Below are 27666 nucleotides of genomic sequence, written 5' to 3'. Positions count from 1 at the left end.
GAGGCACCCGTTGTTTCGGGCAAGCCATGGATTGATGCTTGTTGGTGGTGGGGGAGTATAAACTTTACCATTCTGCTTGGGAACCGCCTATAATGTGTGTAGCATGGAAGATATCGAGATCTCTCGGTTGTTATGTTGACAATGAAAGTATACCGCTCAAAATATTATTCATATCTATCTCAAAACCGAGCTCTGGCACCTTTACAAATCCCTGCTTCCCTTTGCGAAGGGCCTATCTATTTACTTTTATGTTCAGTCATCATCCTCTTATTAAAAAGCACCAGTTGGAGAGCACCGATGTCATTTGCATCCTACTGTTAGTTTACATTGAGTATGACTTGACTGGATCTCTTTTACAATGAATTACAATGTCTAGTCAGTCCTTGATCTTTAAAGGTGCTCTGCATTTATGTTTTGCGGTCTCAGAAAGGGCTAGCGAGATACCATCTTGTTATATCATATTATGATTGTTTTGAGAAAGTGTTGTCATCCGAGATTTATTATTATTGCTCGCTAGTTGATTATGCCATTGATATGAGTAAACGTGAGACCTAAATGTTATTGCGAATGTGGTTAGTTCATAATCTTTGCTGAAAACTTGAATGCTGGCTTTACATATTTACAACAACAAGAGCAAACAGAGTTTGTAAAAGTTTTTCTTTATCACTTTTAGTTTATCAACTGAATTGCTTGAGGACAAGCAAAGGTTTAAACTTGGGGAGTTGATACGTCTCCGTCGTATCTACTTTTCCAAACACTTTTGCCCTTGTTTTGGACTCTAACTTGCATGATTTCAATGGAACTAACCCAGACTAACGCTGTTTTCAGCAGAATTGCCATGGTATTGTTTTTGTGCAGAAATAAAAGTTCTCGGAATGACCTGAAAATCAATGAAGATTATTTTTGGAATATATAAAAAATACTGGAAGAAGAATCCACGTCAGGGGGCCCACACCCTGTCCACGAGGGTGGGGGCGCGCCTACCCCCTGGGCGCGCCCCCTGCCTCGTGGGCCCCCTGATGCTCCACCGGCCTCAAATCCAACTCCATATATTCGTGTTCGGGAAGAAAAAAATCAGGGAGAAGTATTCATCGCGTTTTACGATACGGAGCCGCCACCAAGCCCTAATCTCTCTCGAGAGGGTTGATCTGGAGTCCGTTCGGGGCTCCGGAGAGGGGAATTCGTCACCATCGTCATCATCAACCTTCCTCCATCACCAATTCCATGATGCTCACCGCCGTGCGTGGGTGATTCCATCGTAGGCTTGCTGGACGGTGATGGGTTGGATCAGCTTTATCATGTAATCGAGTTAGTTTTGTTAGGGTTTGATCCCTAGTATCCACTATGTTCTGAGATTGTTGTTGCTATGACTTTGCTATGCTTACTGCTTGTCACTAGGGCCCGAGTGCCATGATTTCAGATCTGAACCTATTATGTTTTCATGAATATATGTCAGTTCTTGATCCTATCTTGCAAGTCTATAGTCACCTACTATGTGTTATGATCCGGCAACCCCGAAGTGACAATAATCGAGACCGCTCTCGGTGATGACCGTAGTTTGAGGAGTTCATGTATTCACTATGTGTTAATGCTTTGGTCCGGTACTCTATTAAAAGGAGGCCTTAATATCCCTTAGTTTCCAATAGGACCCCGCTGCCGCGGGAGGGTAGGACAAAAGATGCCATGCAAGTTCTTTTCCATAAGCACGTATGACTACATTCGGAATACATGCCTACATTACATTGATGAATTGGAGCTAGTTCTGTGTCACCCTATGTTATAACTGTTGCATGAATAATCGCATCCGACATAATTCTCCATCACCGATCCATTGCCTACGAGCTTTTCATATATTGTTCTTCGCTTAGTTACTTTTCCGTTGCTACTGTTACAATCACTATAAAACCAAAAATATTACTTTTGCTACTGTTACCACTACTATCATATTACTTTGCTACTAAATACTTTGCTGCAGATATTAAGTTTCCAGGTGTGGTTGAATTGACAACTCGGCTGCTAATACTTGAGAATATTCTTTGGCTTCCCTTGTGTCGAATCAATAAATTTGGGTTGAATACTCTACCCTCGAAAACTGTTGCGATCCCCTACACTTGTGGGTTATCACCCAACTACTAGAGAGAATAAAAAGTCCAACCAACCCAAATTGCATGCAAGGCCCACAACCCGGCAACAGAATCACGGGCAAGTTCGGGTTGGCCTTATCATTAGTTTACCTTAGGTTTTGATTGTTTTGCTTATCTTATCTTATTTCATTTTATTTATTCGCAAAAAACATGTCTTGTTTTCTATGGAAATTTGATACATCCAAAAAATATATCTTTTTCAACCACTTTGTCTATAGTTTCTCTTCTAAATTTGTTTTTACTGAATAATATTTGTTGGACTAATACCATTTTTCACATAGTTGCATTTTTAGTGGTATAGAGTTGTATATTGTTTAATTTATGTATATTTTTTATTTATGTGTAGATAATAAAACTTCATGAGGAGATTGACGAGGTTGCCAGTTGCCACCGAAGTAATGACCACCATGGCACATGGACTTTGTTAGAGGACGTTAACTAGGAAAACGTCTTTCGGTTAGACGTATTATGTGAAACTATTCGGTATCGTGTTATTCTGTTTTCCTCACAGGTAAGCAAGAAACACATCGAGACTGGAAAGGATATTGGATAACCAAAATCTTCATTATGGTGACCCAAAATCTATTATAATCCGTTTGTAGATTTGTGTTCCTGGTGACAAAGACTTTGAAGCAAGACCAGTCCTGAATGCAGTTCGACAACTTTTAAAATTTGTATTCGAAACATGGTGGAACTCTATGAAACATGTTGCAACTCTACAAAACATATTGAAACTCTATGAAGTTTGAAGTGTGCTTGACAAACAATGAAACATAGTGATGAACATTCGAACACAACAAATCTTGATAACACTACAAGAAATATGTCAACTTATGACCTTCTGTCAATGACCCTGGAAGAATTGGTCATAAATCTATGACCATTTTAGACCAATTGGTCAAAAGCTGTTCGGGGGGCTCCAAACCCTAACCATTGCGACCATTTTGGTCAGAAAAGTCGTAATTTCCTTACACGGAATGGTCATAAAGCAGACAGCACTAGTCCGATGCCTTATTTCTAGCTGATCATGACCAATATAGATGGTCATAACCTTGTAAATTGTGGTGGGTTGCTATGACTAGGCGCCACCTCATCAGTTTTGCCTATGTGTCATGTCCATGTGGCAGTTTTTGCCCTAGGTTGTGAAGCAACCTATATTTCTGTCATTCCCAAAATTCCCAAAAAAATCTCATAAATTCTTTGGGTCATATCTTCATCAAATATGTAAAAGTCCTTCCTTGCCTAGTTCAAAACTAATTCAACAATATTCATTTTCCTATTTTGTTCACAACAACACTTTATGAAGGAAGTGCTATTTATATATTCTTGATTGCCCTAGGAATTTTTGGGCACTCTTTTCTATCCAAATCATTACCGCATGACAAAATTCAGCTCCATTTGCCTAGCAAATCTTCCTCGGCAAATTTCCAAAGTTTTTGTCCACCTAGAAGCATTGTGAAGGAAGTACCTTTTTTATATCTCGAAATGACATGAAATTTATACCGTTCCTTCATATGCCCAAATTATCACCCTCCTACAAATTGCAACTCAGTCCAATCATCTATGTGAGCCCAGGTTCAATTTATATTTTATGGCCAAATTGGCACGTTGCAAAGCAAGTGTTATATAGACCCCTCCTATTAACCTCAAACTTTTCGGGCACGCTTCCATACCCAAATCATTGCCAAATGATAATATTCAGCTCAATTTCCTAGTAAATCTTTCTCAGGAAATTTCCAAAGTTTCTACCTCGAGAGAAGCTTTGTGAAGTAAGTACTAGCTAGGCTTACCCAAATGATCTGAAAATTTACCAGCGCATGACCATACCTATGTAACTTACCTACACCAATTTTTAGCTCATTTAATTCATCCAATCTCTCTCACTAGTTTTCCCAAGTTTTTGTCCATAGAAGAGCATTGTGAAGGAAGTACTACTTTGGTATGTCCAAATGGTATCAATTTTCTACAATGCTTTCCTATGCCCAAATAACCATCCTCCACTAAATTTCAGCTCAATCCATTCATTATTTTGAGCCCAACTTCAACATTCATATTTTTGTCCAGTGTGGTACTTTGCAAAGCAAGTACCACCTAGGATCCTCCTTTTGAGCTAAAAATTTGTGAAGACATTCTCCTTAGTAGATGATCATTCTCAGCCAAAACTCACGCCCATTGGCCATGTGCATTTCCCGTACCGCTAATCAAACGCTTGGCTGCTTATTCATGTTTGAGCATCGATCGGTCTCCTCGTGAGAATCTTATGTTGTGATTTTATTCCTATCACCTATCCGGGGAGTGCCCAACCCGCTAGACATGCCTAGGCTGCCCAGAACACATGGCAACGCCACGGTCACGCAGTGACCACGCGGCGGGCATGCGAGTTTACGTGCTCTAGAGTTGGGGGCCTCGGCCACCGCCCAAACCTCGACGTATCGCCACCAAACCATGTATTTATGATTAAATAGGTACTTATGTAACTAGAAATGATTTTTGGACAAAATAAATAGCAAACTATGAGGCAGCTGCAGTTCAAATTTGACCCGCTTCCTGCTGAATCGGCGGGAATTTGTCTTTTTCACCAGAGGTGGATCAAAACTTTTGACACCCAACCATTTTGTCAATTGTCCATTATATATGGCCTAGTATTTTATAAAATTGATTAGGTCCAATTTTGCAAAAAATATATGGTAGGTCCTTCACAAAAAAACTCATTTTGGGCACTCAGAAAAATGGAAAATAAATTTTTCGTGCAAAGAAAATGAAAACTTCCTTAGGCAACATTGTTTGGAATTCCAAGATGCACCCTTGTGCACAATATGATATCATTTGAACAAACTATGCCATGAATGTGGCCATAAGATTGATCATTTGGCTTGAAAGCCATGAATCTTCACGCATGATAGCTCATTTCTGAGAACACTTTTTTAAAAGAATTGCCGTATTACAAGTTTATTATTTTTCCTGGGAACTTGGCAATATATAATGACACAATGCGAAGGTTTCCCAATTTTTTGATTTTTTTGAACTTTTTATGCCCGTTTCAAAATGCGGTCAAAACGGCGGGAATGACCGTTCCTAGCTAGTGGTTGAATCTTGGAATTTTTTTGGTGTTTCTCTGATTAAATAGGTACTTATGTACCTAGAAATGATTTTTTTAAAAAATAAATAGCAAACTATGATGCAGCTGCAGTTCAAATTTGACCCGCTTCCTACTGAATCGGCGGAAATTTGTCTTTTTCACGAGAGGTGGATCAAAACTTTGTACACCCAACCATTTTGTCTATTGTGCATTAAATATGGCCTAGTATTTTAGAAAAATGATTTGGTCCAATTTTGCAACAATTATTTGGGAGGTCCTTCACAAAAAAACCTCCTTTTTGGACACTCGGAAAATGGAAAATGGTTTTTTCGTCCAAAGAAAATGAAAAGTTCCTTAGGCAATATTGTTTTCCATTCCAATATGCACCCTTGGGTACAATATGAGATCATTTTAACAAACTATGCCATGAATGTGGCCATAAGATTGATCATTTGGCTTGAAAGCCATTAATCTCCACACCTGATAGCTCGTTTCTGAGAACACTTTTTAAAAATAATTACCGTATTACAAGTTTGTTATTTTTCCTAGGAACTTGGCCACATATAATGACACAATGCGAAGGTTTACCAATTTTTTGATTTTTTTGAATTTTTTATGCCCGTTTCAAAATGCGGTCAAAACGGCGGGAATGACCGTTCCTAGCTAGTGGTTGAATCTTGGAATTTTTTTGGTGTTTCTCTGATTAAATAGATACTTATGTACCTAGAAATGATTTTTGGAAAAAATAAATAGCAAACTACAAGGAAGCTACAGTTCAAATTTGACCCGCTTCCAACTAAATCGGCGGAAATTTGTGTTTTTCACAAGAGGTGGATCAAAACTTTTTACACCCAACCATTTGGTCAATTGAGCATTAAATATGGCCTAGTATTTTAGAAAAATGATTTGGTCCAATTTTACAACAATTATTTGGGAGGTTCTTCACAAAGAAACCTCCTTTTTGGACACTCGAAAAATGGAAAATGGTTTTTTCGTCCAAAGAAAATGAAAACTTCCTTAGGCAATATTGCTTTCCATTCCAATATGCACCCCTGGGTACAATATGAGATCATTTTAACAAACTATGCCATGAATGTGGCCATAAGATTGATCATTTGACTTGAAAGCCATTGATCTCCACACCTGATAGCTCGTTTCTGAGAACACTTTTTAAAAATAATGACGTATTACAAGTTTGTTATTTTTCTTGGGAACTTGGCCACATATAATGACACAATGCGAGGGTTTCCCAATTTTTTGATTTTTTTGAATTTTTTATGCCCGTTTCAAAATGCGGTCAAAACGGCGGGAATGACCGTTCCTAGCTAGTGGTTGAATCTTGGAATTTTTTTGATGTTTCTCTGATTAATAGATACTTATGTACCTAGAAATGATTTTTGGAAAAAATAAATAGCAAACTACAAGGCAGCTACAGTTCAAATTTGACCCGCTTCCAACTGAATCGGCGGAAATTTGTCTTTTTCACGAGAGGTGGATCAAAACTTTTTACACCCAACCATTTGGTCAATTGTGCATTAAATATGTCCTAGTATTTTAGAAAAATGATTTGGTCCAATTTTACAACAATTATTTGGGAGGTTCTTCACAAAAAAACATTTTTGCCACAAGAAAAATGATTAAAAATATAGAAAGATAAAAAATGCATGGAAATCGGTGATCATCCATAAAATGGGGTCTAATTTGAGTGAAAAATTTGGTTGTGCCATTTTGAAAAATATTTTGATAGTTGCTTCACAAAATTCCCCTAGTTTTAGTACTTACAAACTATTTTAAATCACAAAATTTCTGAACCAATCAAGGCTCTTCTCACGGATCACCCCACTATAGTCGATCTGAACTGTCCGCGTCCGAAGGATCCAACATCGATCATTCACCTCTCAGGTCATAGAGACCCAACCCAAACCCTAGCAGCAACGCAATCCTCCTCTCCCCCTCTCCCACCGCCGCCTATCTCTCCCCATCTCCCCTATCCAGATCTCTCCGTCGCCGCCCAAACCCAATCCCCAACCCAATCTCCTGAGTGCGGTGCCGCGCCCCTACTTTGTCCCTCTGCATCGCCGGATCAGGGTGCCACCATCGTGCGGGCCCCGACCCCGCACCCCACGGTGGCCGGAGACGATGGCGAGGAAGGGCTCGGTCCCCTGACGAATCCTCCTCCCTCCATGCCCGCACGCCTCGATCCCATCGACCCAACGCCCAGGCCCAGCACGTGTTGCCGCCATGGACTCCACCACGAGTTCTACCAGGCCGAGGACGGGGAGCACAGCCGCCGCCTCCTCGCGCTGCTCGCCACCTCCCTCACCGTGCTTGACGCCATTCAAGGTCCACCTCTCTCTCCTCCTCCTAGTCTCTCTCTGTTGCTTGGTTTGATTTTGCTGATGCGGTTTCCTTCCTCCCCTCCCTAATGCATGCGCGCAGGTGCACAGCCTAGTAGGAGACCACGGCTCCGTCTGCTTCTTCCATTGTTGTGTGGTCGACGACGACGACGACGCGGCCGTGCGGTCGGTGCCCTCTGAAGCCGCTCGCCCGGGACGTGCTGTGCCGGAGGAGGGGTCCAGATCCGGGCCTCACCAAGATCAATCGTCCCTGGAACTCGGGGGGACAAGATGGACGTACCTCTGCTGGTCCCCGAGCTCCCTCCTCTCGATTCTTCCTTGTGCTACTCAGGCCCGCTCAGTCCGACTCTGCGGATGTAGGTGAGCCACTACCTTCCCCTCCTTTGTTTTCTCCAGTGCTCTTTCTGTCCATGCCCGGCCATCGAGCCCTGTTCTTTGTGGTCTGTCAAGCTTCTGTTCGACAGAATGCCTGCAAGCTGCTGCTAATCACTTGCACTTGCTAGCTGCTGCTAGTGGTCTCATGTTCCTGAAAACTAACAAGAGTGGTCTTACTGAAAACTGACAATCTCAAGTCCAAATTTGATTGGGTGCTCTACCAGCCATTGTTCCTCTTTCTAGTCTAGTACAGACACTGCAAACCTGCTATTTCTTCAGTACTACGGACGTAATAGCAGCTCTCCCTTTAAAAAAAATTCAGAGCAGAAGCATTCATGGAGCGAAAACTTGAATAGCTTGTCGTGTCTGGATCAGTAAGCATAATCATGGGCTTATATTCGTGTGTAGCTTGACTGATCACTTTCTTGCTTTAGTCTTCTGTTCGACGGAACGCTTGCAAGCTCTGTTAATCCAGTAGTTAGAGAAGAGTTTCCAAGCTTTCATCTTTGAGTGTTACTGGAAACTCGATGGTTATTACAATCTAATTACAAAATGATAATCACCAATTTTCCTCTAGTGCACTGTTCGTCGGTGATAAGTAGCCTTCGTTTATACAATTATTTAGAAAGCATTCCTAGAGTGAACACTTGAACAACTTGTTGTCTCTTGTGTATGTATAACAGCAAGCAGTATGGGTTGAGGGGCAATTAGTAACCCTAGTCACCGAATGCTCACTTGTTGTCTCTTTGGTTCATGTGTTGCAATTATATACCACATAATTCTACACCATGTGGTGGACATAAGTATCTTAGTGACTTCATTTGAGTGTGCATTTCTGTTAATTCTAAGCTTCTGTTGCTGTGAAAATGTACCTCACTGACCGTCTGTCTATTTATTGTGTACTTCTTGCATGAGGAGGTGACTAGTGATGCGGCGCGTGAAGCAGTAGTAGGGGAAGGGGGTCTCCTACTCGAGGAGGCGGAGGAGTAGGGGCGTGCCCAGCCGGCAGCCCTGTCCTACTTGTGGGGGAGGGGCAGGAGGGGTCTGCTCCTCTGCTTCCATTGCGATCGCGGTAGGTAGCTCCTCCATCTCCGTCCCCCTCTTCCTGTGCTCACTACTTCTGCTGCTAAGTTGACGAATATGTGATGCACTTGTCCCAAGGAATTTTAGAGGGATCTGTATGAACAAGTCATGTTTTTATTTTATTTTATTTAGGTTGTTAGTTACCAAACAGAGAGAGAAGATGAGCTCATGCTTGGATTTTTTTTCTGCCAGCACATGATTTGTATGTGTGCAATCATCATCTTGCGTGTGCGAGCTGGTTCTTTGCTTGGGCATCGCGTCGATGACCAAGTGTTAGTGCCAATTTGTTGTGGTGGTGCTCATCTGGCCATTGATTTCTTGCTGATAATTTGTCTACTCCACTTGTTTATTTTTACTGAAACCTTTGTTTGCATGTTTCTAAAATACAGAGAAGAACACCCTGTGTTCTGGTAAAATATTTGTTGGCTATGATATGAAATTCCATGATGTGTGTGTTGTTTCAGTTTCTGTAGCTACAACAAAGTCCCAGTTTACTCTATACTTGCTGCTGATGATTGCTAGCTAAATATACAGCGGCGGTGTCCAGGAGGAGAGCAGCGGGCTGGAGTAGCCGCCGCTGGTTTTCTTACTGGTTTTTTTAAATGTCACAACTTACTATGCCGCTACCTAGTAAAAACCAACTTACTATGCTGCTACCTAGTAAAATTATTTCTGTGTTTGATGCATGGCCTATCTTACTTCGTGCTTATACATTCTGTTCTGTACCTAACTTATATTGGAAGCTGACTATTCTGTAAGATGGATCTAACCATCATTAAGTGCACAAGTTTTCAGGATAATTCACAACTGCATTAAAAAATTCTAGTGGGAGTTATACATGTTTTCTCATGATAGATTGATCTGGACTGAAACATGATTTTGCATCTCGTTTTCCGTCGACAAATATACAAGTTATACAAGTTATATCAGCAAGTTACTATATGTGTTAGAGAAATTAGTGTTGATTTATTTGTTGTTCTTTTTTTCTTTCTAATTTTTGCATGAGAGCAAACTGGTGTAGCTAGCTGAACTATGCAGCCATGAATCAGGAAGTAGCATATTCAGTTTTGCTAATAGAAAATAAATGTATTAAAAACTTTAAAAACTGTATAATAAGTGCTTGTTCATGTTTGGTTTTCTCTAAACTTTGTTTGTATGATTGAGGGCAAATTTACTTGGTTCTTTTCTCTAAACTGTGCTTGGAACATTCGTTTTTATGATCTAAAATTGCCTTCCTGTGATGATGCAGGTGCCCAGTTTGTGCTCGCTACCGAAGGAGATCCATGTTGAAGAAGATTGAAGACACTTGTAGAGCTATAGGGTTAACACCAGGGCACCGTATCACGTGTAGAGCTTGTAGAGCTTGTATGAGCTTATTATGTGTAGAGATTGTAAAGTATATGTTATTTGTACAATAAGAGCTCTGTACTGAATCTGGCTGATAATATTTGGAGTATTATGTGTGTGTTTTGTTTGTGCCAATTTAAATACTGGTTATTTATTTACTGTTAAATTGAAATATGAAGAATATGAACTTGCTAGCTGGGACCCACGTGCCTGAACCTGACATCTGGGACCCATTTGACTAGTGGACCTATTTTATATTACAAAAAAACTAAAACTTTCTAGCGGAAAAGGCCACAGCCCAAAAATGAGAAGGCTTAATTGTTGGGCTTGGCCCATCTACCTAGCCAAAATTAATATGAGAAAAAAACACAAATAGGCCGAATTGTTGGGCTAGACCCATGTAGAAAATCGAATTGGACCGGGCTGAATCTTGTGCCACGTCAGATTGCCACGCTGGATGCCTACGTGGCCTGGGGAGGTTGCTAGTGACCAAAACGCCACAGTAGACGTATTTTGGTCATAAACGTCTTCGACCATTCCAGAAGAAAGGTCGCTATAGTCAGTTTATGACCGCCAGCTTTTGACCTTCTATTTTTGGTCACAAAAAGGTCGCAAATGAAAAACCATGACCTTTCAGTGACCAATAGTGGTGGTCACAAGTTGACATATTTCTTGTAGTGTAAAATTATAAACAAAGTATTTCCATTTATAATTGTTATTGAGGGAGTCCTAGACTAAGGGGTCCTCGGGCTGCCGGTCCCATGCTTATGGGTCGGACTGATGAGTTGTTGCGGAGCCAAGCTGGGGAGAAGACACGTGTCTAGGTAGGAGATCTTCGGAGCCGTGGTGTGCCCTCCAAGTCAAAGATATGCCATGATCTTTCCTTTGTTGTAACCAATCGCATGTAACCCTAACCCTACTGGTGTCTTTATAAACCAGAGGGTTTTAGTCTTTAGAGCTAGAGCAACATCCTGGTGACAAAGACTTTGAAGAAAGACTTAGAAGAAAAAAATCCTATACCCCCTTAACCTAGGGTTTAGCTCAACTGGTCTCGAGATATTTTTTGGATAACCAAAAATCTTCACTATCATGAAAAAAAGTCCGTTATAATCCGTTTTCATATTTGTGTTCCTGGTGACAAAGACTTTGAAGAAATACCAGTCTTGAATATATTTCAACAACTTGAAAGTTGAAACTCTATGAAACATGTTGTAACTCTACAAAACATATTGAAACTCTATGAAGTTTGAAGTGTGCTGACAAACAATGACACACAGTGATGAACGAACACAATAAACCCCGACAAAACTATAAAGAAAGTATATCCATTTATAATTGTTATCATTTTCTCAAAATCCATAACGGGTTATTACATACATAATATTCTTTATTGTCCAATTCAGTGCAAAAAAAACTATAATGGATGTTATTATTCATAAGGGATTATTATATACATAGAAAACATTTGCTATTTTCCAATTCAATGCAAACAAAACTATAATATTATTATGTGGGTTTGAACCTCAAATTGTCGGAACAAAAAAAATGGATGTTTTAGGATAAATTTTCAGTCCACACTATGAACTAATAGCACATACTAGTTGCCACCAACGAGTTTTGTTATGATGCTAGTGTCTCTCCACTGGACATCATGTCAGTTGTAATAAATCTTACTTAAGCAGATTTCTAGTTTTAATTTTTTGAGAGACTTCTTATTTCAAACACTCGCCAGAGCAGTTGTATACGCAAGATGATCCTAAACATATTGCATATGAGTATTTGAAATAATCAAATTGTATGTGGAATACACTGGATTTTCATGATCGTTGATGATACCATAAGTGATATTATTTCAATACAAGTATAACATTCACATGATGCAAGTTGTTGCCGAACTCACTAGAACGTGCAACAAACACGAAAAAACCAGTCAAAAATCAATTCCAATGGTTTAACTTATACACTATAAAACATTATTAAGATTTTTTTTGATCTTATGTTTAAGAGATCTCTACTGTGATATTTAAAAAATATTAAAATATATATAGACACACACACCCTCTCACACACAAGTCACACCTTATAGTTTATGCAATTATCAAAAGCACAATTGGGGGAGGGGGGGTTATCACAAAATACATTTTAATCTAGCACAATGCAAATAATTTTGTGAAACTAAAATTTTAGTTGTATAAGAAAAAATATAACTAATATTTATCAACAAATGTTACGTGGTTAGCTATGTTAACTAGTTAAGGTACACTTGGCAACTTGTAAGATGATAAAAATTTAGATTATATGGAAGTATAATGTTCAGTATAAATTATATTTATTCTTTTATGCCCCATATTCAACTTTTTTTTCAAATTTTCTTATCTCGGATGTATTCTGGTTAGTATATGCTAACACTCGATCTGCTATAGTGGAACATATACACAACCACTATATCAGTACAATGATATGAAACCGTAAGCACATCTTGAACAAGCATATTATAATTGTCTGAATTATTATTATCTGACACTTCTTCATCATTATTGTCCTGAACTGAAAACCAACTCCGCGGAAGTCTAGCCCAGGAGTTAGTACCATCGATCTTTCCAGCACAAAGATTCACTATTGTTGTTGCATCAAAGTTGTCATGCCAGTTGCTATCCTCAATATTCATCTCACTGTCTTGGAAATCCCTTCAACCGTTTAATTCCACATTTATACACTTTGTCCAAAATTCAAGTATCGCCCTATTATTAAGAACACTTCGCTCAGCAATTTTTGATATTTCCAAAAAAACGCAAAAGAATATGTGTCACACAACCTCCACGTTTTTTGTACTAGGTTAATCTTCATGGTAATCAAGCTTTTCCATAGTTTTGCTGCACTTTACCTCAGCACCCATTGGATTATAATTGCAGACTCAACGAACCACCAAATGTAGTGTGCACACCATCGCATTCAAGTAGTGAATAGTTAGTGTCCTGGTCCTATCAATATATTTTTTGGTTTTTTTGTTTTGTTTCCTATAGTGTATGTTTTACAAACCTCATTATCTGCAGCTAGCAACAACTATGTGTAAGATATGCTCACTCTGGGGCTTTGTGCAAATGGTCATGTGTGCATTCTTTTTGCATCAAATATCTTTTTGAGAAGATTTTCTGCAATGCAGATTTTTTTGATGTGATTTGTGAACACTCACAGTTATCTGTTGCTGCCAAAATGGATCAAACCATTGGTTCACAAGAGAAAGTGAAGGAGCATGACCAAACAGTGGGCACCTTCACACAGGTGAATATCAATATTGCAATCAAAGAGAATATCACACATTAGTATATCACATCGTTTACCCAAGTTTTACATATATTAGTGTTTGTGTTTTCCTTCAACTCTAAAACGACATGTACTTGTGCAAGGAAATGGGATTATCATCGATGCCAAACTAGGGGGTGCTATTTTGCATTCTAGTTACTACAACATCAAACATCGATTCAGAATTAGTCTTAATCTGCATGAAACATAGATCCGGATTTAGTCTTAATCTAGCTACTCCAACATCAAACATTGATCCAGAAATAGTGTATGGGATTATGTGGGATGATGTCATACTTAGACGTGACATAGTTATGTCATACTAAAAACAGTCTTGCTAAGTCTCAGTCGATTGAGACTTCGTTATGTCTCAGTCGATAATACATTTCTTTGATCTTGCATGGAGATTCGTACAAAAAATCTTTTTAGATTTTTGTTCTTCTCACGTACAATATCACTTGACTAAGACTTGGAGACCTAGGCTAGTAAAAACATTTTCGATCTCCATACATATATGCTTACATAGACACATAGTCATCCGACATATGCATAGAGATTTTTGCCTAATAATATGTTCGTGGACGGATCAAGCTTTCATGGCAGAGCGTCGGAGCAAACTTCATGTCCTGCAGGTGTTCTCCAACACAGTAGACGGTCTGCACCGCCCGTGCCTCGGGGTCGTAGTATCCCAACGCCCTCCCCGTGCTGAGAAGCACCCTCCCGTCCCTCGGATCAACAGCCAACAGCGTAGTCTCCTCCGACGGGTACATCCGCCGGAACTCCCCGAGCTCGATACGGCATGGCCATGCCGACCAAGAACCGCATTCCAGCCGCTTCCAGACGTCGATGGCGTTGGCGCTCGTGTCCGAGCACAGGACGCACACGTTACCTTGGAGCTCGACGATGGACGTGATCCGGCCGCGGCCGCACGGGGGCCCTGGCAAAACTTCGAACTCCCGCGCGCCGACGTCAAGCGCCAGGAGCTCGCCCCTTGAACCATTGTCGTCGGCGTCCTCTACCATCCAGTAGAGCTTGCCGTCGGCGTAGACGGGCTGCATGTCGACCGCCGGTGGCCTTGGCGGAGGGCTGATCGGGATCCACGTCGTGGCGCCTACGAGCTGGACGTGGCACCTGACCTTGACCGGCCGGTGATGTCGACGACTCTTGTCAGGACGGACGACGACGAGGTTCGCCAGCACGTGCTTGTTTGTCCGCGAATCGTACCCCAGCCCCATCGTTGCAGCTGCAGAATGACGGGGAGAGTCGTCGTCGTCGTCGTCGTCCAGCGTATCCGTTCTTATAAGCCTGCTGTACTCCATGCTAGGGTTGCAAATGAAATCGACGACGCCTGGGCCTGAGCCGGCCTGCCGCGTGTAGCTGACGAGGACGAGGCCGTGGCAGGGCGTGGAGCACACCGTCCTCCACACGTGGTGGTCGAACAGGAACGGCGGCGCCATGTCGGCGACGTCGTACCGCACCTGCAAACTCTCGCAGAGCTCCAGCGGGTAGAAGTCGAGCACGTGGGTGTAGGGCTGGGCCTGGACGACCATGACCCGCGGGCTCCACTTGAGGTTCGCGTGGAGCGCGTGCGTCCGGACGAACCGGTCGGTCTCGGCCACCGCGCGCCACTCTCGGCACACGCACGTCAGGGCGGCGACCGCCTGCGCCGGCATCCACTTGAGGACGTCCGACCACGCCTTCCTCCACGGTGACGAGAAGATCACCTCCTCGCTCGTCCGGCCCACGGGCACGAGGCTCTCCTCCAGCAACCCCACGGTGCCGCGGGTGATCGTGGCTTCTTCGTCGTCGTCGCGGGCGGAGACGAGCTCCATCGGCGAGACCAGCACCTCCGGGACCGGGACACCGCTGCCGTCGAGGTCGAACGCCAGCACGCCCTCCTCCGTGGCGAACATGATCTTCTTCTGCCCGTTGCTCGCGAGGTAGGTTTCGAGGGGATAGACCCAGTGCACCCGCAGCAGGTCGAGCTCGGGCCTGAGGGTCTGTGGGTGCAGCACGCGGTAGAGCTTCTCCCACTGCTCGGACTCTCGGCAGGCCAGCCGCCAGATGCAGTAAGGATCGGCGTCGCTGCGAGTGGGAGGTCGACACTCATGGAAGACGCACAGGCACAGGCGTCCGCCTAGCACCGTCAGCTCGGGCGGACCGTCGTCGTCCTGCACCGACGGGGGCGTGCTCAGCGAACCGAAGGTCTCGTCGCCGACGTCGAAGGTGAGGATGCTGCCGCCATGTTTTCGTCGTACATGGAGGAAGTGCAGGTACCCGTCGCACAACACGGCCGGGTCATCTCGCACGGCGGCGCGCGAGGGTGGACACTGCCGAGCTACCGCTCTCCAGTGCGCCGACACGTCGAGCGAGAGGACCTCGCAGCAGGGGGTGGAGTGGAAGGAGGAGAAGAGCCGCACCACCTTGTGCTCCTTGGTGGCCGGGCTGTAGCCCAGGCCGTAGGACTCGCCGTTGCGCCGCTGGCACCTGTGGCTGTCGGGGAGGGGCAGGAGCGCGCCGGTGCTCGGGTTGCAGACGAAGTGGCCGTGGTGGGGCAGGCGGTGGATCAGGACGAGGCCATGGCAGGGCTTGGTGAGGACCTCATCGAGTTGCCATCTGCTGTCCGGGTGCGCCGTGGTGAAGAAGAGCCTGGGGGTCGGCTGCCGACGCCGGTTGGCCTCGCGGAGGTGGAGGTCCACGAAGGGGGCCGACTTGAGCGTGGCGGCCCATGAGCGCGACACGCAGCGCAGGCGGCCGACCGACTTGGCCGGCAGCCGGGCGAAGATCTCCAGGAGGGCGTCGTCCGGTAGCGTCGTCGTTGACGGCGCGCCATGGCTCCGCGCGCGCTTGGTGCTCCTCGCCGTCGCCATGAATGTATGCGCAGATCGATCCCGGTTGTTGCCTGATCGGCGTCGTGCGTACGTACTATATAGGCCCGTGCCGCTGTCGATCGAATTCGATGCGGAGTCGGTGCGTCTATGGCTGCCACCTGCAGGTTAATCCGCCGGATATTCAAATTCGGATTCAGACGAAAAGGGCTTGCCTTTTCGTTTTGTCTTTCCCTTTTTAAATTTTTTTTGCTAAACTGGCGACCGTTCGCCGGGGGCCAATCCCAGCGAACGTGCTCTCTTCAGTTGGATTAGTTTGCACTAGCGCAGGATAGGAGCCACGCCAGATCTTTTTCAACCAATTCGCTATAATTCCTCAAAAAAAAACTAATTTGCTATAAGATATTAAAAGCCAGTGAACACGTTACCATGTCAGATTTTTAAACTAATTCGCTATAAAAAGGAGAAAAATTTCAGGCAAGTTCTTAAGATTTTTATTCGATGAAGGAGGAAATTATATTGCATCAATGAAGACCATGGGTAATGTGCAACGAAAAAAAGGCAAATGAGAAAGGAAAAAAATAAAACAGTAGACTCGATGGTGCATTGTCATTTAGAAGCATGATACCAATTATTATTAATTGCATTCCGTTGTTTGTTTTCCGTTTTGGAAAACGAAATATGTAAGTGGCAACCGTGTGGCAGATTGCAAAACTGCCACACGCATCGCCTTTCCGATCTTCTTTCTTTTCCGCACGTCCTCGCGATCTTCTTCCTTTTCCCTCCTTCCTTTCCCGCATTCCTCCCGATCTCCTTCCTTTTCCGCACGTCCTCCCGATGTCTTTTCTTTCACATACTTCCTCACGATCTCCTCTTGATTTCTTCCTTTCCCGCCGTCCTAATTTCTTTTCTTTCAATCACCAGTTACGACCCCACGCGCCTTCCAGATTTTTGGGTAAAAACAATGCTTGAATTGGGATTTGATCTCTGGTCTGCAGGTAATCAACGAAGGGAGCTAACCATCTCACCTATGACACTCATTGTTGAACAAGCTAAGGAAAATACTGTTTTTGACACGTTTTGCCTTTAATATTTTAGCACTGAAAAACTTTTGTTTTATCTATCAAATCTGGCACATAAAATTTTTTCATGGTAAATTCTCCATCACCACCACGATAAATGACGCACCACCAACATGATAACTTTTGTATACCACGCGCTACATTATGTGTAAGTAGCATGGTCATAAGCATTGAATGCGTGATAACTTTGGTGAAAACATCGTGGTAACTTTGATCATTGGGAAGAAATTGGTTGAACCCCGGCCCCCGGTAATTTCTGTAAATAGCACGATAACATTCACGCCATAGACATGATAATTTAGATACAAATATCGTGATAACTTTAACCATTGGGAAAGAAAAGTATGAAAAGATACCAGATAATTTATGCGTAAATAGATGGTAATATATGCAGCGCACATCTGATAACTGAGGTAGAAACACCATGGTAACTTTGACCATAGGGAAGATTTTTTTTGAAAAGATACTCCGGTATCCCCTGGTATTTTTATGTGTAAATAACATGAAAACATATGCACCGCGATAACTAAACATCATGATAAGTTTTTGACCCGGGAGGGGGGGGGATTTTGCTGAAATATACCCCTGATAAATTTTGTGTAAATAGCATGGTATTTTAAGCACTGCGGGCTTGATAGGTTACCTAGAATTACCATGATAACCTTTTGTCCCGGGGAAAAGTTGTTCAAAACATCCCTGATAATTTTTATGTGAATAACATGATAATATAAGCACCACATAACCGATAACTTACAATATAAACATGACGGTGAGTTTTACCAAAGGAAAACAAGTTGTTAAAAACATACACTCGCCTTGCGGGGCCTCTTAGATGAACACAATACATGATGTGTCACAGAAAAGCCACATAATGTTTAGTGTCATGAGGAGGCACACGTGCTCGTGGGTTGGCCCAGAAAAACGGCCCACTTTGACCCGCTATAGGCGTGATAAGTTACGCAAAAACATCGTGGTAATTTTTGACCTATGGAAAAAGTTACCGAAACACACCCAGGTTTTTAGGTGTAAGTACCATGATAATACGAAGTGTAGACCCGGTAACTCATCTACAATCCTCCATGGTAACTTTGATCAAGGACGAGATTGATGTACACATACCTTGATAACTTATGTGTAAGTACCACTGTATTTTACACATCGAAGACCTTATAACACAGTGGTAACTTTGAAAGGGTGTAGTTGTTGAAACATAGTACCTGGTAAGTTCTATGTAAATAGCACGTAACTTACGCAACACAGGCCTGATAACTTGCATGCGAATACCATGATAAATTTGTCCTGGGAGAAAATCGTGGTAATTTTTCATACTTTTTTGTAGTAACACAATTGTAAAAAAGGATCAAAATGATTAGTTTCTTTAGTTTGAGCAACAAATACCTAAGGGTGAGGTTGTTGTGGTGGTGCGCTTTGGTGCCAAGGAGGTGTGGGTTCGAATCCCACATGCGCAATATTTTTTTTATCGTGCGGTAGACGTGAAGAAGTGGCAGTTTTTTCAGGGGTGGGTGCGCGAGATGTGCGCGGGGGGGGGGGGGGGGGGGGGGGAGCAGGTTTCTCGGGCGAACCTGGAGAGTCGTTCGGAAGAAGGCGGGGACGAAGGAAGAGGGATCGTGTGGTACTTTAAAGTGAAAGAAATAGAGATGTGGCAGTTTTGCTTATATGGCACACATGTGCCAAATATCACAGTCCTTTGGAAAAAATATACTCCATCCAAATTTGAACTAAAGTCACGACACTTATTTATTTTGAGACAAGGGAGTATATCATTTTTTTTCAGTGCCAGCATAAAACAATGAAAGATTTGACACTCCACAATCACAGACATGCTTCAAGTCTACTAGACAGTATGACGCGCTCCGCCGCGCCTCCTATAGCCGCACACTCATGGGTAGCTAGGTTCTAGTACTATTTATCTTTTTTTGCGAGTAGTGTTCTATTTGTTGATGATGGGTGTTGTTTATTTTTAGGGTGTGTCTAGGGCACATCTAGATGTGTTTTAGTTATTGCACATCTAAGTGAGTGAATCAAGTATAAAGAGGAAAAAAAGAAAAAAAATATCCACACGAATCTCAACGCAAGATCAATGATATAGGACTTAGATGTGCAATACTTATGACACATTTAGATGTGCTTTAGCAAAACTGTTGTTTTTAAGAATTAGAAGGCCAAATGATCGTGATATATGTACTTCAACGTTTAATGCCGTGGAAATTCATTTTTCTTCAAAATTCACTGTCCTTTTGGAGAACATGATAATGGGGAAATGGTGATGCAGTTGGGATCAAACACCCGGAGAGTTGCACGGAGCAGCGGCATTATAAAAATATTTTTAAGCCCTGTTATAACACCTTATTAATCTTATGTAACCAAAACATAGCCCATACACGTCAGCCCCGTAAAAAAAACCATAGTCCATATTTGTCCCGTCGTCATAAGCTACACAGCTCAAAACCAGGACAAAAGTCACACGGGCAAGTTCTAGTAGACATGTTACCTAGGTCCCACATGGCAGTGAGCCAACATAGGCAAAATGGCCTCCGGAGTCAAGATGGCAATGGGGCCCCGAAACCTACGTTTCTATAAGGGACGGGAATGGGCGTCTTTCTATACCCGCGGGGCTGTTGATGGGTACATAATAAAACCCGACATGTTTCGCGGGTTTAAACCCGTTTTAATAATACCCAAAACTCGACAAATACCCGTCAAGATACGTTATTTTAGCATGCACTGATTCATCTTGACTCAATCGCCCTAAAGCCACAACGCCCGACTAGCCGGGCCCCAGTGTCGAGGCCCTAGAGTACAAATCCAAATCCATCTTGACTTAAGGCCCTGTTTGGTTCAACTTTTATCGACGGATTCCGCTGCCGCGCAGTAGAATCTGAACCAAAGGGCGAACCCAGCAGAATCCGATTCCGAAAATCCACTGCCGAAATCTAAACCAAAAGCGAAAGCAGCCTAGGACGTGCTTTCCAAAATCTGATTTCGCTGCGGGCCAAAATCTGAAAAAGTTGTATCAGCTGGTTTGCCAAATGACCTACATCTTTTTCACATCAGATTTTTCACAGCTATTTTTTCACAGCAAATTTTTCGCACCTGCTTTTAGAAATCCATAGCCGAACCAAACATGGCCTAAATATGCGAATATGCCGATTCTTGTTGCTGTAATATGCTCATGTTTGTCTTACAATGCTGCTGTTTTCATTGACTGCTCGCGGGGACGGATTTCCCGTAGGTTTAGAAAACCCGATGAGTTTAGAAGATAGGCAAAAATCTAGCCCCGCACATGATGATGGTGACAAGGACGGGCTTGCGATTTCCTTGTCGGGATGAATTTGGGCAAGCAAAACCCGGTGTGTTTCATCTCCGTTGCCATCTTGACTCCCGAGGCTTGAATCTAGCCACGCATAAAATATGTAGGTGATTCTACGGCGTGAAAAGATCATTGACCAACAAATTAATGACCACTAACTGATAACACCGCAAAGAAAAAAGAAAAAAGGAAACACGCTTGCCAGTGTAGAACATAAGACTCGTGGGGCTGAGAGTTTGACATTCCATGTGCTTTTTCCTTGCTAAATACTACATTGAAGTTTACTGTACATTGCCTCATAATAATCCTACACAAGTCCGGGCCGTTTCAATATTTTTGCGGATGTGTTCCCGTAAAATTCCTGCGTGCTAAAACAGTCTCAACTACTCCCTCTGTATCACAATACTTGTTGTTGGGGGAACTTGTACTAGTATTCCCCAACTACAAATATTTCGGTACAGATTTTACAATGATGGCCGTAGTAGTAGTAACTAGTAAGGGCCAGTAAAGTATTGCAGACCCTGCTAAGCTCAAGGGAGAAGAACAGCTGCAGCAAAGAGAAGCTCCTCTCCCTCGGAAGTCGGCACCGCCCTAGAACAACCAATGCTTCTTCTTAGTTTTGCGAGTCAGGAGGTCTGCAGTGCGCACAACAGGAGCTCATTTTTAGAAGATAGAACTGATCAATGACCGAATAATGCAGTAACTGGAATGGATTGTTAAAATTTTAATGGTCTGTAATGATGCAAATGAACATTGGTAGTTCACCAAATCAGCAGGTCTAAGCAAAACAAACGCTCACCGTCAGTCGCATACAAGGAATTGTAGTGTACTTCACACCAGAAGCTAAGCCAAAGCTCTGAAACACATGCCAAGGAAGCATATTAGTTAGCATGTTTCCAGCGAAATCTTCGCGGGGGCCGTGGAAAAGGCGGGATGAATCTCTCTAGAATTCAGGATTATAACAAGGGCATAAGAGATACTAGTGCATCGGCTCTCACCTCTTGTAGGAGTCAGGTCCCTTGGGACTATCTCAATTAAGCAGGTGTCTCTAAATGACGTCAGTAAGCAAATTTTGGCACCAAACTGTGAGCAAGTAGACATACAAAGGGAGAAAGACGTCAGGCAGATAATAAACATGAGTAATGACACATGCTAATGCCATGATAGTGTGTGTTGAGAACATGACAGTTCCAAGAGAAACATTAATATAGACAAAAATCTGACTGATCACTAAACTTCTTACTATAAGATTCAAAAGAATAATACGAAGGAATGTCAATGTTATCAGAAATTTCGGGCATCTTATTCAGAGAATGCTACATCAATTTTCATGAATAGTGAACAATGACATCAGACACACATATTACTGCATAGACTCGAAGTGGGACTTTTTTTGCGCCTCAGGGCTTTGAGCTATAGTCAGAGTTATAGAAACAACAGGAACATTAATGTCAAAATGCTGCAATTGCAAGGTTTTGCTATAGAAACCACTCAACCATCATCAGACTAGAAGTGCATGTTCTTTAAAAAAAAGGACTAGAAGTGCATGTTACCCGGTCTGCAGCCGCTTGTAAGGTCAGATGATCCCCCCATTCCCCGGATCTGCAGGACATATATACGAAGCTATGAATATACTTGAAGCCTAGTATACTGTCTCTGTCAACAGTGAACATGCATTTAAGCAGCACAATCTGTGCTACCTTTTCATTTTCTTCAAGTACACCTTATATTCCATTGGTACATAGCCTTCATAGCGTTTTCTGAATTCCTTCAGCTGAAAAGCAGAGACAGGCTTCAGCATAGTTGCATATCAATGAAATTGTATTATCAAGTCTGCAAGATGATCAATGCTTTTACTTAGATTACTACAGAATGTCCGCGGGCTGAGACAAACAGGCTACCTGCTTCATGACTGCCTTCCTCACTTGTTTGTGATATTCAGGATTGCGAAAAATCTGGTCTGCCAGAGCTCGAAACTGTGACAATAGGTCATTGGTAGGGTTAGAAAAATGGGAACAATACTGAAAGCAACAATAGGTTAATTAATATGTTATCTTCAAGAAATGGAATAGTAATTTTTGTGAAGCCTCCTGCATTTATCTTCAAGTTTTGGGGGGTAAACATGTAAACAAACCTGACAATTCCCATCTCCCTCTATTTGAAACTCGGCCAAACCATATGTCCCCAACCTGACAAATAAAAGGTAACGCTAAATGAACTTAGAGAACAGGCAAAAGATGCAACATCAGAAGAAGGTGCAACAGCACATGTATGCTACAAGATTAATCCGACAAAATGATGTCCACATTCAAGTGGAGGGAAGGGGAGATCCGATCTTTACCTTTCCAACAATCTTTCATGATCCAAGGTTGCATTATCAACATTAGGAATCTCTCCATTAACTCGAGGATGGTGCTGCCGCAAAACAGGGTGTTAGTAATTTTGTCATAAAAGATTGCAAAGGAGTCATTATTTGATTTTGCAATCCGCAATTCAGAATTATAATGCACGTTAGCTACTATTGAGCACTACACCGACAAATTATGTTCAGTTCAGACTTCAGAGACAGTTCATCAAAGTAATTATGACTCACTCAGCTAGAGGTAAAGCTCAGGAAGCAAATAGGACTAAAAGATTAAAAAGTAACAAATGTTGATTGACTCTTGATTACCGGGACTGAACCCAAATGCAAGAGGCGCCTCCCAAGACTATGTCCTTTGTCGTTCCTTGCTTGAGCGAGGAGGCTACCGATAGTTACGGACACCTCCTCCTCGCTTTCCTGAGTGCTGGTGCTGATGCTAGAGCTCGAGCTTTTACTAACATGATCCTGTTGTTCAGACATGACATGCTATCTCCAGACGAACATCGACAAGATCTTGGGCCTCCAATGGGCTTCAAAGACAGAAAGTTACTGCAAGAAACAGGGAGCAAGCATTGAAACACAGAAAGAAACACCAGATAAAAAGTTCCAAAACTACTTACTGCAACCAACCGGATGACTTTTAATAGCATTGCAGTGTTTTGATGTTTGTCTGGTTGGTACATGGAATTACATCAAACCTTACAGAGTGGTGTTGGAACACACAAATTCCTAGCTCTTAATAGCGTACCCTATGAGATGCATATGCAGATCTTAACCACCCAGTAGGGAGATATCCGGAGAATGTTTCCAATTACTCCATTTCGTCAGTCCTTGTCTCTCATAGTTAATACCCACACATGGGATCCTTCCGGACACTGCATACCAATCCCAACAAGCCAGATGGCGCATGAGAGCGACCAGCAATAATGGGACCGGATAAGGAGCCAGCAACACAGCAGTACAGCAAAGTGTGCGTCTGCTCGCTGTAATTCCTCTGCCTCACATGAGTGGGAATTTCAGACACTTTCAAGTCCCAGTACCTCTTTTCTCCCCATCGTAAACTGAAGAATTATGCTACTTTTACAAGATCAAAGCAGCACCGAAGGTGATCAGATCAGTGGGTGAACTGGAAGAAGAGCTAACAAATGGGATGCTTTCCAGAGAAATCGAACTGATGGACCGGTTAGTAAGCACAGCACGCAGCAGCAGATAAGCTGCAGACTACATCCCTCCTAGCAGACTAGGATTAAAATATCCAACAAATCCACCTAGGGACTAGGGTAAATAAGTAGCTCCAAAACTAAGTTGACCGGTGCAGTAATCGGATCTTGGATGGGTCAACCTGAAGGCCAAATAGGTCTTCTGTCTACATTTTATGTCAGAGCCCAGCACCAGCTACAGTGTACACAGGCGCTCTTTCCTCGAGGGTTCTTCGAATCGAGCTCAAAGATCATATGTAATAGTACCCAGTAATCAGGACGAGGATACCATACGAAACAATCGAGTCAATCAAGAAGGGAGCTTCCCTCCTAAGAAAAAGATAATAAAGAAATAAAAATGAATAACCGGAGCTGCAGAGGTCGGCTGCGCGCGGCGGCAGCGGAGCCGGGCAGCGATCGACCGCGCGGAGCCCTAGCTCGCGGGCCGGGTGGGACGATCGGGCGAGGGGAGGGGACTTACCGGCTTCTCTGGCTCTCGGATCAGGGAGGGCGGCGGCCGCCGCGCGCGCGACGGGAGGGTGTGGGGGCGGAGCAGAGCTCAGTAGCTCGCACTTGCTGTCGGAAGGGGAAGCGAGCGAGGGGATAGAAATCGCCGCCTTTTCTTCACTTTCTTTGACGTTTTTAATTCGGGGAATTTGTGAGTTTACCCCCCTCGGTCAGTCAGATTCTCACATAAGGCCAACGTTTTCATGCTTTAGTGTGAAAATCATTCCAACATTTTTTTTCAAGAAAACTTTCAATGTATTCATCTTTAATCATGATAGTAAAACGAATACCAGAAATAATAAATTCATAGACCAACTAGCAACAAACTGCAAGCACTGTAACGAGCCGAATACACACCGCCATCATCGCTCCTACCTCGCCGGATCCAAGCAAAACTTATTGTAGTAAACAATCAAAAGTCGTCGTGCTAAGGCCGCATAGTACCAGCGCACCAGAACAACACATGTGCTGATGAAGGGGCACGTAGATCGCAAGGATCCAACTTGAAGACACACAAACGTAGACGAACGAAGATCGGATCCAAATAGATCCACCAAAGACAACAGTCGGGCGAATCCCATGAGGAGACACACCTCCACATGACCTCCGGCGATACTAGATGCACCACTGAAATAGGGCTAAGCGGGAAGAACTTGATTCCATCTTCAAGGAGCCGTTGTCGTCTCGTCTTCCTAAGCAGGACACATATAAAAATAAATAAAATCGGAGCCCCTCACAGGTAAGGGCCAGGATCCACCACGCCTCCATGGCACTAGAGCTACCAGAGATGAGATAGACCGGCGATGGCGCCGACGGAGGCAGAGCAACCCTAGCCTATTTTGGAGAGGCGGCGACGGCTGGGTGTCGAGGCTGTCTCGTCCATTCCAACATTCCTAATGAAGCAGTCTGGTTTCTCTCTAGATGATTTATTTCTTAGGGAAAAAATATTGTTTCCAGTCTCTGCATCGGAGTGAAGTAAACACGTGTTATAGGATGATTTGTGTGCGTGTGTGGGGGGGGGGGGGCATTTTGGCTCCCATGAGCATTTGGTCCCGGATGAACAGTAATGCTAAAGAAGTAGTACAATATTTTAAGAAGAATCTGAATTTTTTGTGGATGTTCATGTTCGGGTCACAAACATGTTTGCCAATTTTCATGCGAAACGGAGCAGTAGTGCTTTGTCGGTGAAAAAAACAAAGATGGAACATAAGATATTCCCTTTTGTATTGATTTGACTGCGAAGGTTCGAATTTGAAACGGTTGCAAAATATGCATACACGCTTCAAGTAACAACAAATAAGGACGCATTGAAAAGCTCTGCGTGATTTCCGGCCTATATAATGTTATCCTCGGAGTGGGGGAAAAGATCAAATCTAAATCGTCAAAACACTATGTTAGGTGAATTGGTTGGCGAAACCGGTTGTGGTTGGCGCTAAATTGTGGTGAGGTGAATTTCTATTATGTTGCAAGTTCGATGTGTTGGCAGTGGGTCGTGCGAAGATTTGCATCATTCGGTGAGAAGATCAGGTCACCCTATGTTATCTTGGTACCATATTGTTGTGTTAACTCAATGACTAAATTTGAATGTGTATACAGTCCGATAAGCCGAAGTAACACAAAAAATACAGCTAACGTCGTTCAGATAAAAATGAGACATGCTAAGTTTTTCTTTTTCTTTTGAACTTTGAGACATGCTATTAGTTGCCCGTCAAAAAACACACGCTTAAGTTGCTACCATGACAGAAACTGAAACCAGAGACTTTTCTTTTCAAGTAACCTAGAGACTGTTTTACACGCTCACTCAGTCACATGTATAGTAGGACCAAGATGCAAGAATGCAAAGGAGGAGAGTGGAGAGTGGAGACGTCAAACTCCACCACCATACCGACAGCCCAAAACCAGAAAGGGCCGCCTTTTGCGTTCCCAGTGACGCGTTTTTCTCTCGGGTCGTGCACCTAACCAGAAAATAACAAATAAACAATAGGAAATGCGAGAATATCTGCCTCGTGCCCGTTGGTCACCACCCATCACCACCACTCTCGATCGGCAGAGTTTCGCCTGAAGCTTTCCTCGGAGATGGATGGAGCGACGGAGTCGGACCGTTCGGCAATGCGTCGGCTCCTTGAAATCCACGGATCTGCGGAGTATCGTTTCGCCCGCTTCAAGACTTTTCATTGCAGCTCTGTCCACTCCTAGAGTGAAACAGTGGAGCGAATGAACACCGAACGAGGCCAAAATCTAAAGCAATACTCACTGCCGAAGTATGATACGTGCGTAATGTGCAGTGTACGTACTTTCTTACATTCTATGAAGAATTTTGCAACTCTTAACCAAACGACCAAAAACTTTAGAGCATAAATGTGTTATGCTTGAGCAGAGTACAGATTCTACTATTCCCTCCGATCCAAATTAATTGACGTAATTTTAGTATATAACTTACGTTCTGCGCAAAAAGAATTATTTATGTTGTAAAAGGTCACTCTGTACCAATACCAACAAACCGAATGGCACGCGACTACTCGGAACCAACAAAGCGGTGTTTTTTTTTTTTGACCCACAAGAAAGAAAAACAAAGCGATGTTTTTCGGATGAATCTAACTAATGAACCAACCAATAAGCACATCACGTATAGCAGATAAGCTGCAGGCTACGATTAAAAAAATAAAAGT

The 27666-nt window shown here is 43.0% G+C and overlaps 2 protein-coding genes across 2 annotated transcripts; both read right to left on the bottom strand.

Annotated features, from left to right (window-relative positions):
• Window positions 1–14251: 14251 nt before the first annotated feature.
• Window positions 14252–16558, bottom strand: LOC147961241 (uncharacterized). The gene has a single exon (XM_087537849.1). It carries the CDS (start codon window positions 16556–16558, stop codon window positions 14252–14254), a length of 2307 nt encoding a protein of 768 aa, XP_087393975.1.
• A 4600-nt stretch (window positions 16559–21158) lies between these two features.
• On the bottom strand, window positions 21159–25125 carry LOC125523067 (OVARIAN TUMOR DOMAIN-containing deubiquitinating enzyme 11). Its single transcript, XM_048688114.2, has 10 exons — window positions 24972–25125; window positions 23601–23840; window positions 23271–23344; window positions 23064–23118; window positions 22831–22905; window positions 22630–22703; window positions 22483–22531; window positions 21928–22012; window positions 21729–21785; window positions 21159–21564 (listed from the first exon to the last, which is right to left on the bottom strand). The coding sequence occupies exons 2-10, from the start codon at window positions 23769–23771 to the stop codon at window positions 21521–21523; spliced, it is 684 nt and encodes a 227-aa protein (XP_048544071.2). The 5' UTR covers window positions 23772–23840; window positions 24972–25125; the 3' UTR covers window positions 21159–21520.
• Window positions 25126–27666: the final 2541 nt, after the last annotated feature.

This window comes from Triticum urartu, chromosome 7A (assembly GCF_056163025.1).
Source record: "Triticum urartu cultivar PI428250 chromosome 7A, HENAU_Tu73, whole genome shotgun sequence".
In the NCBI taxonomy this organism is placed as follows: Eukaryota; Viridiplantae; Streptophyta; class Magnoliopsida; order Poales; family Poaceae; genus Triticum; species Triticum urartu.
This window is presented reverse-complemented; position numbering and strand designations above follow the sequence as displayed.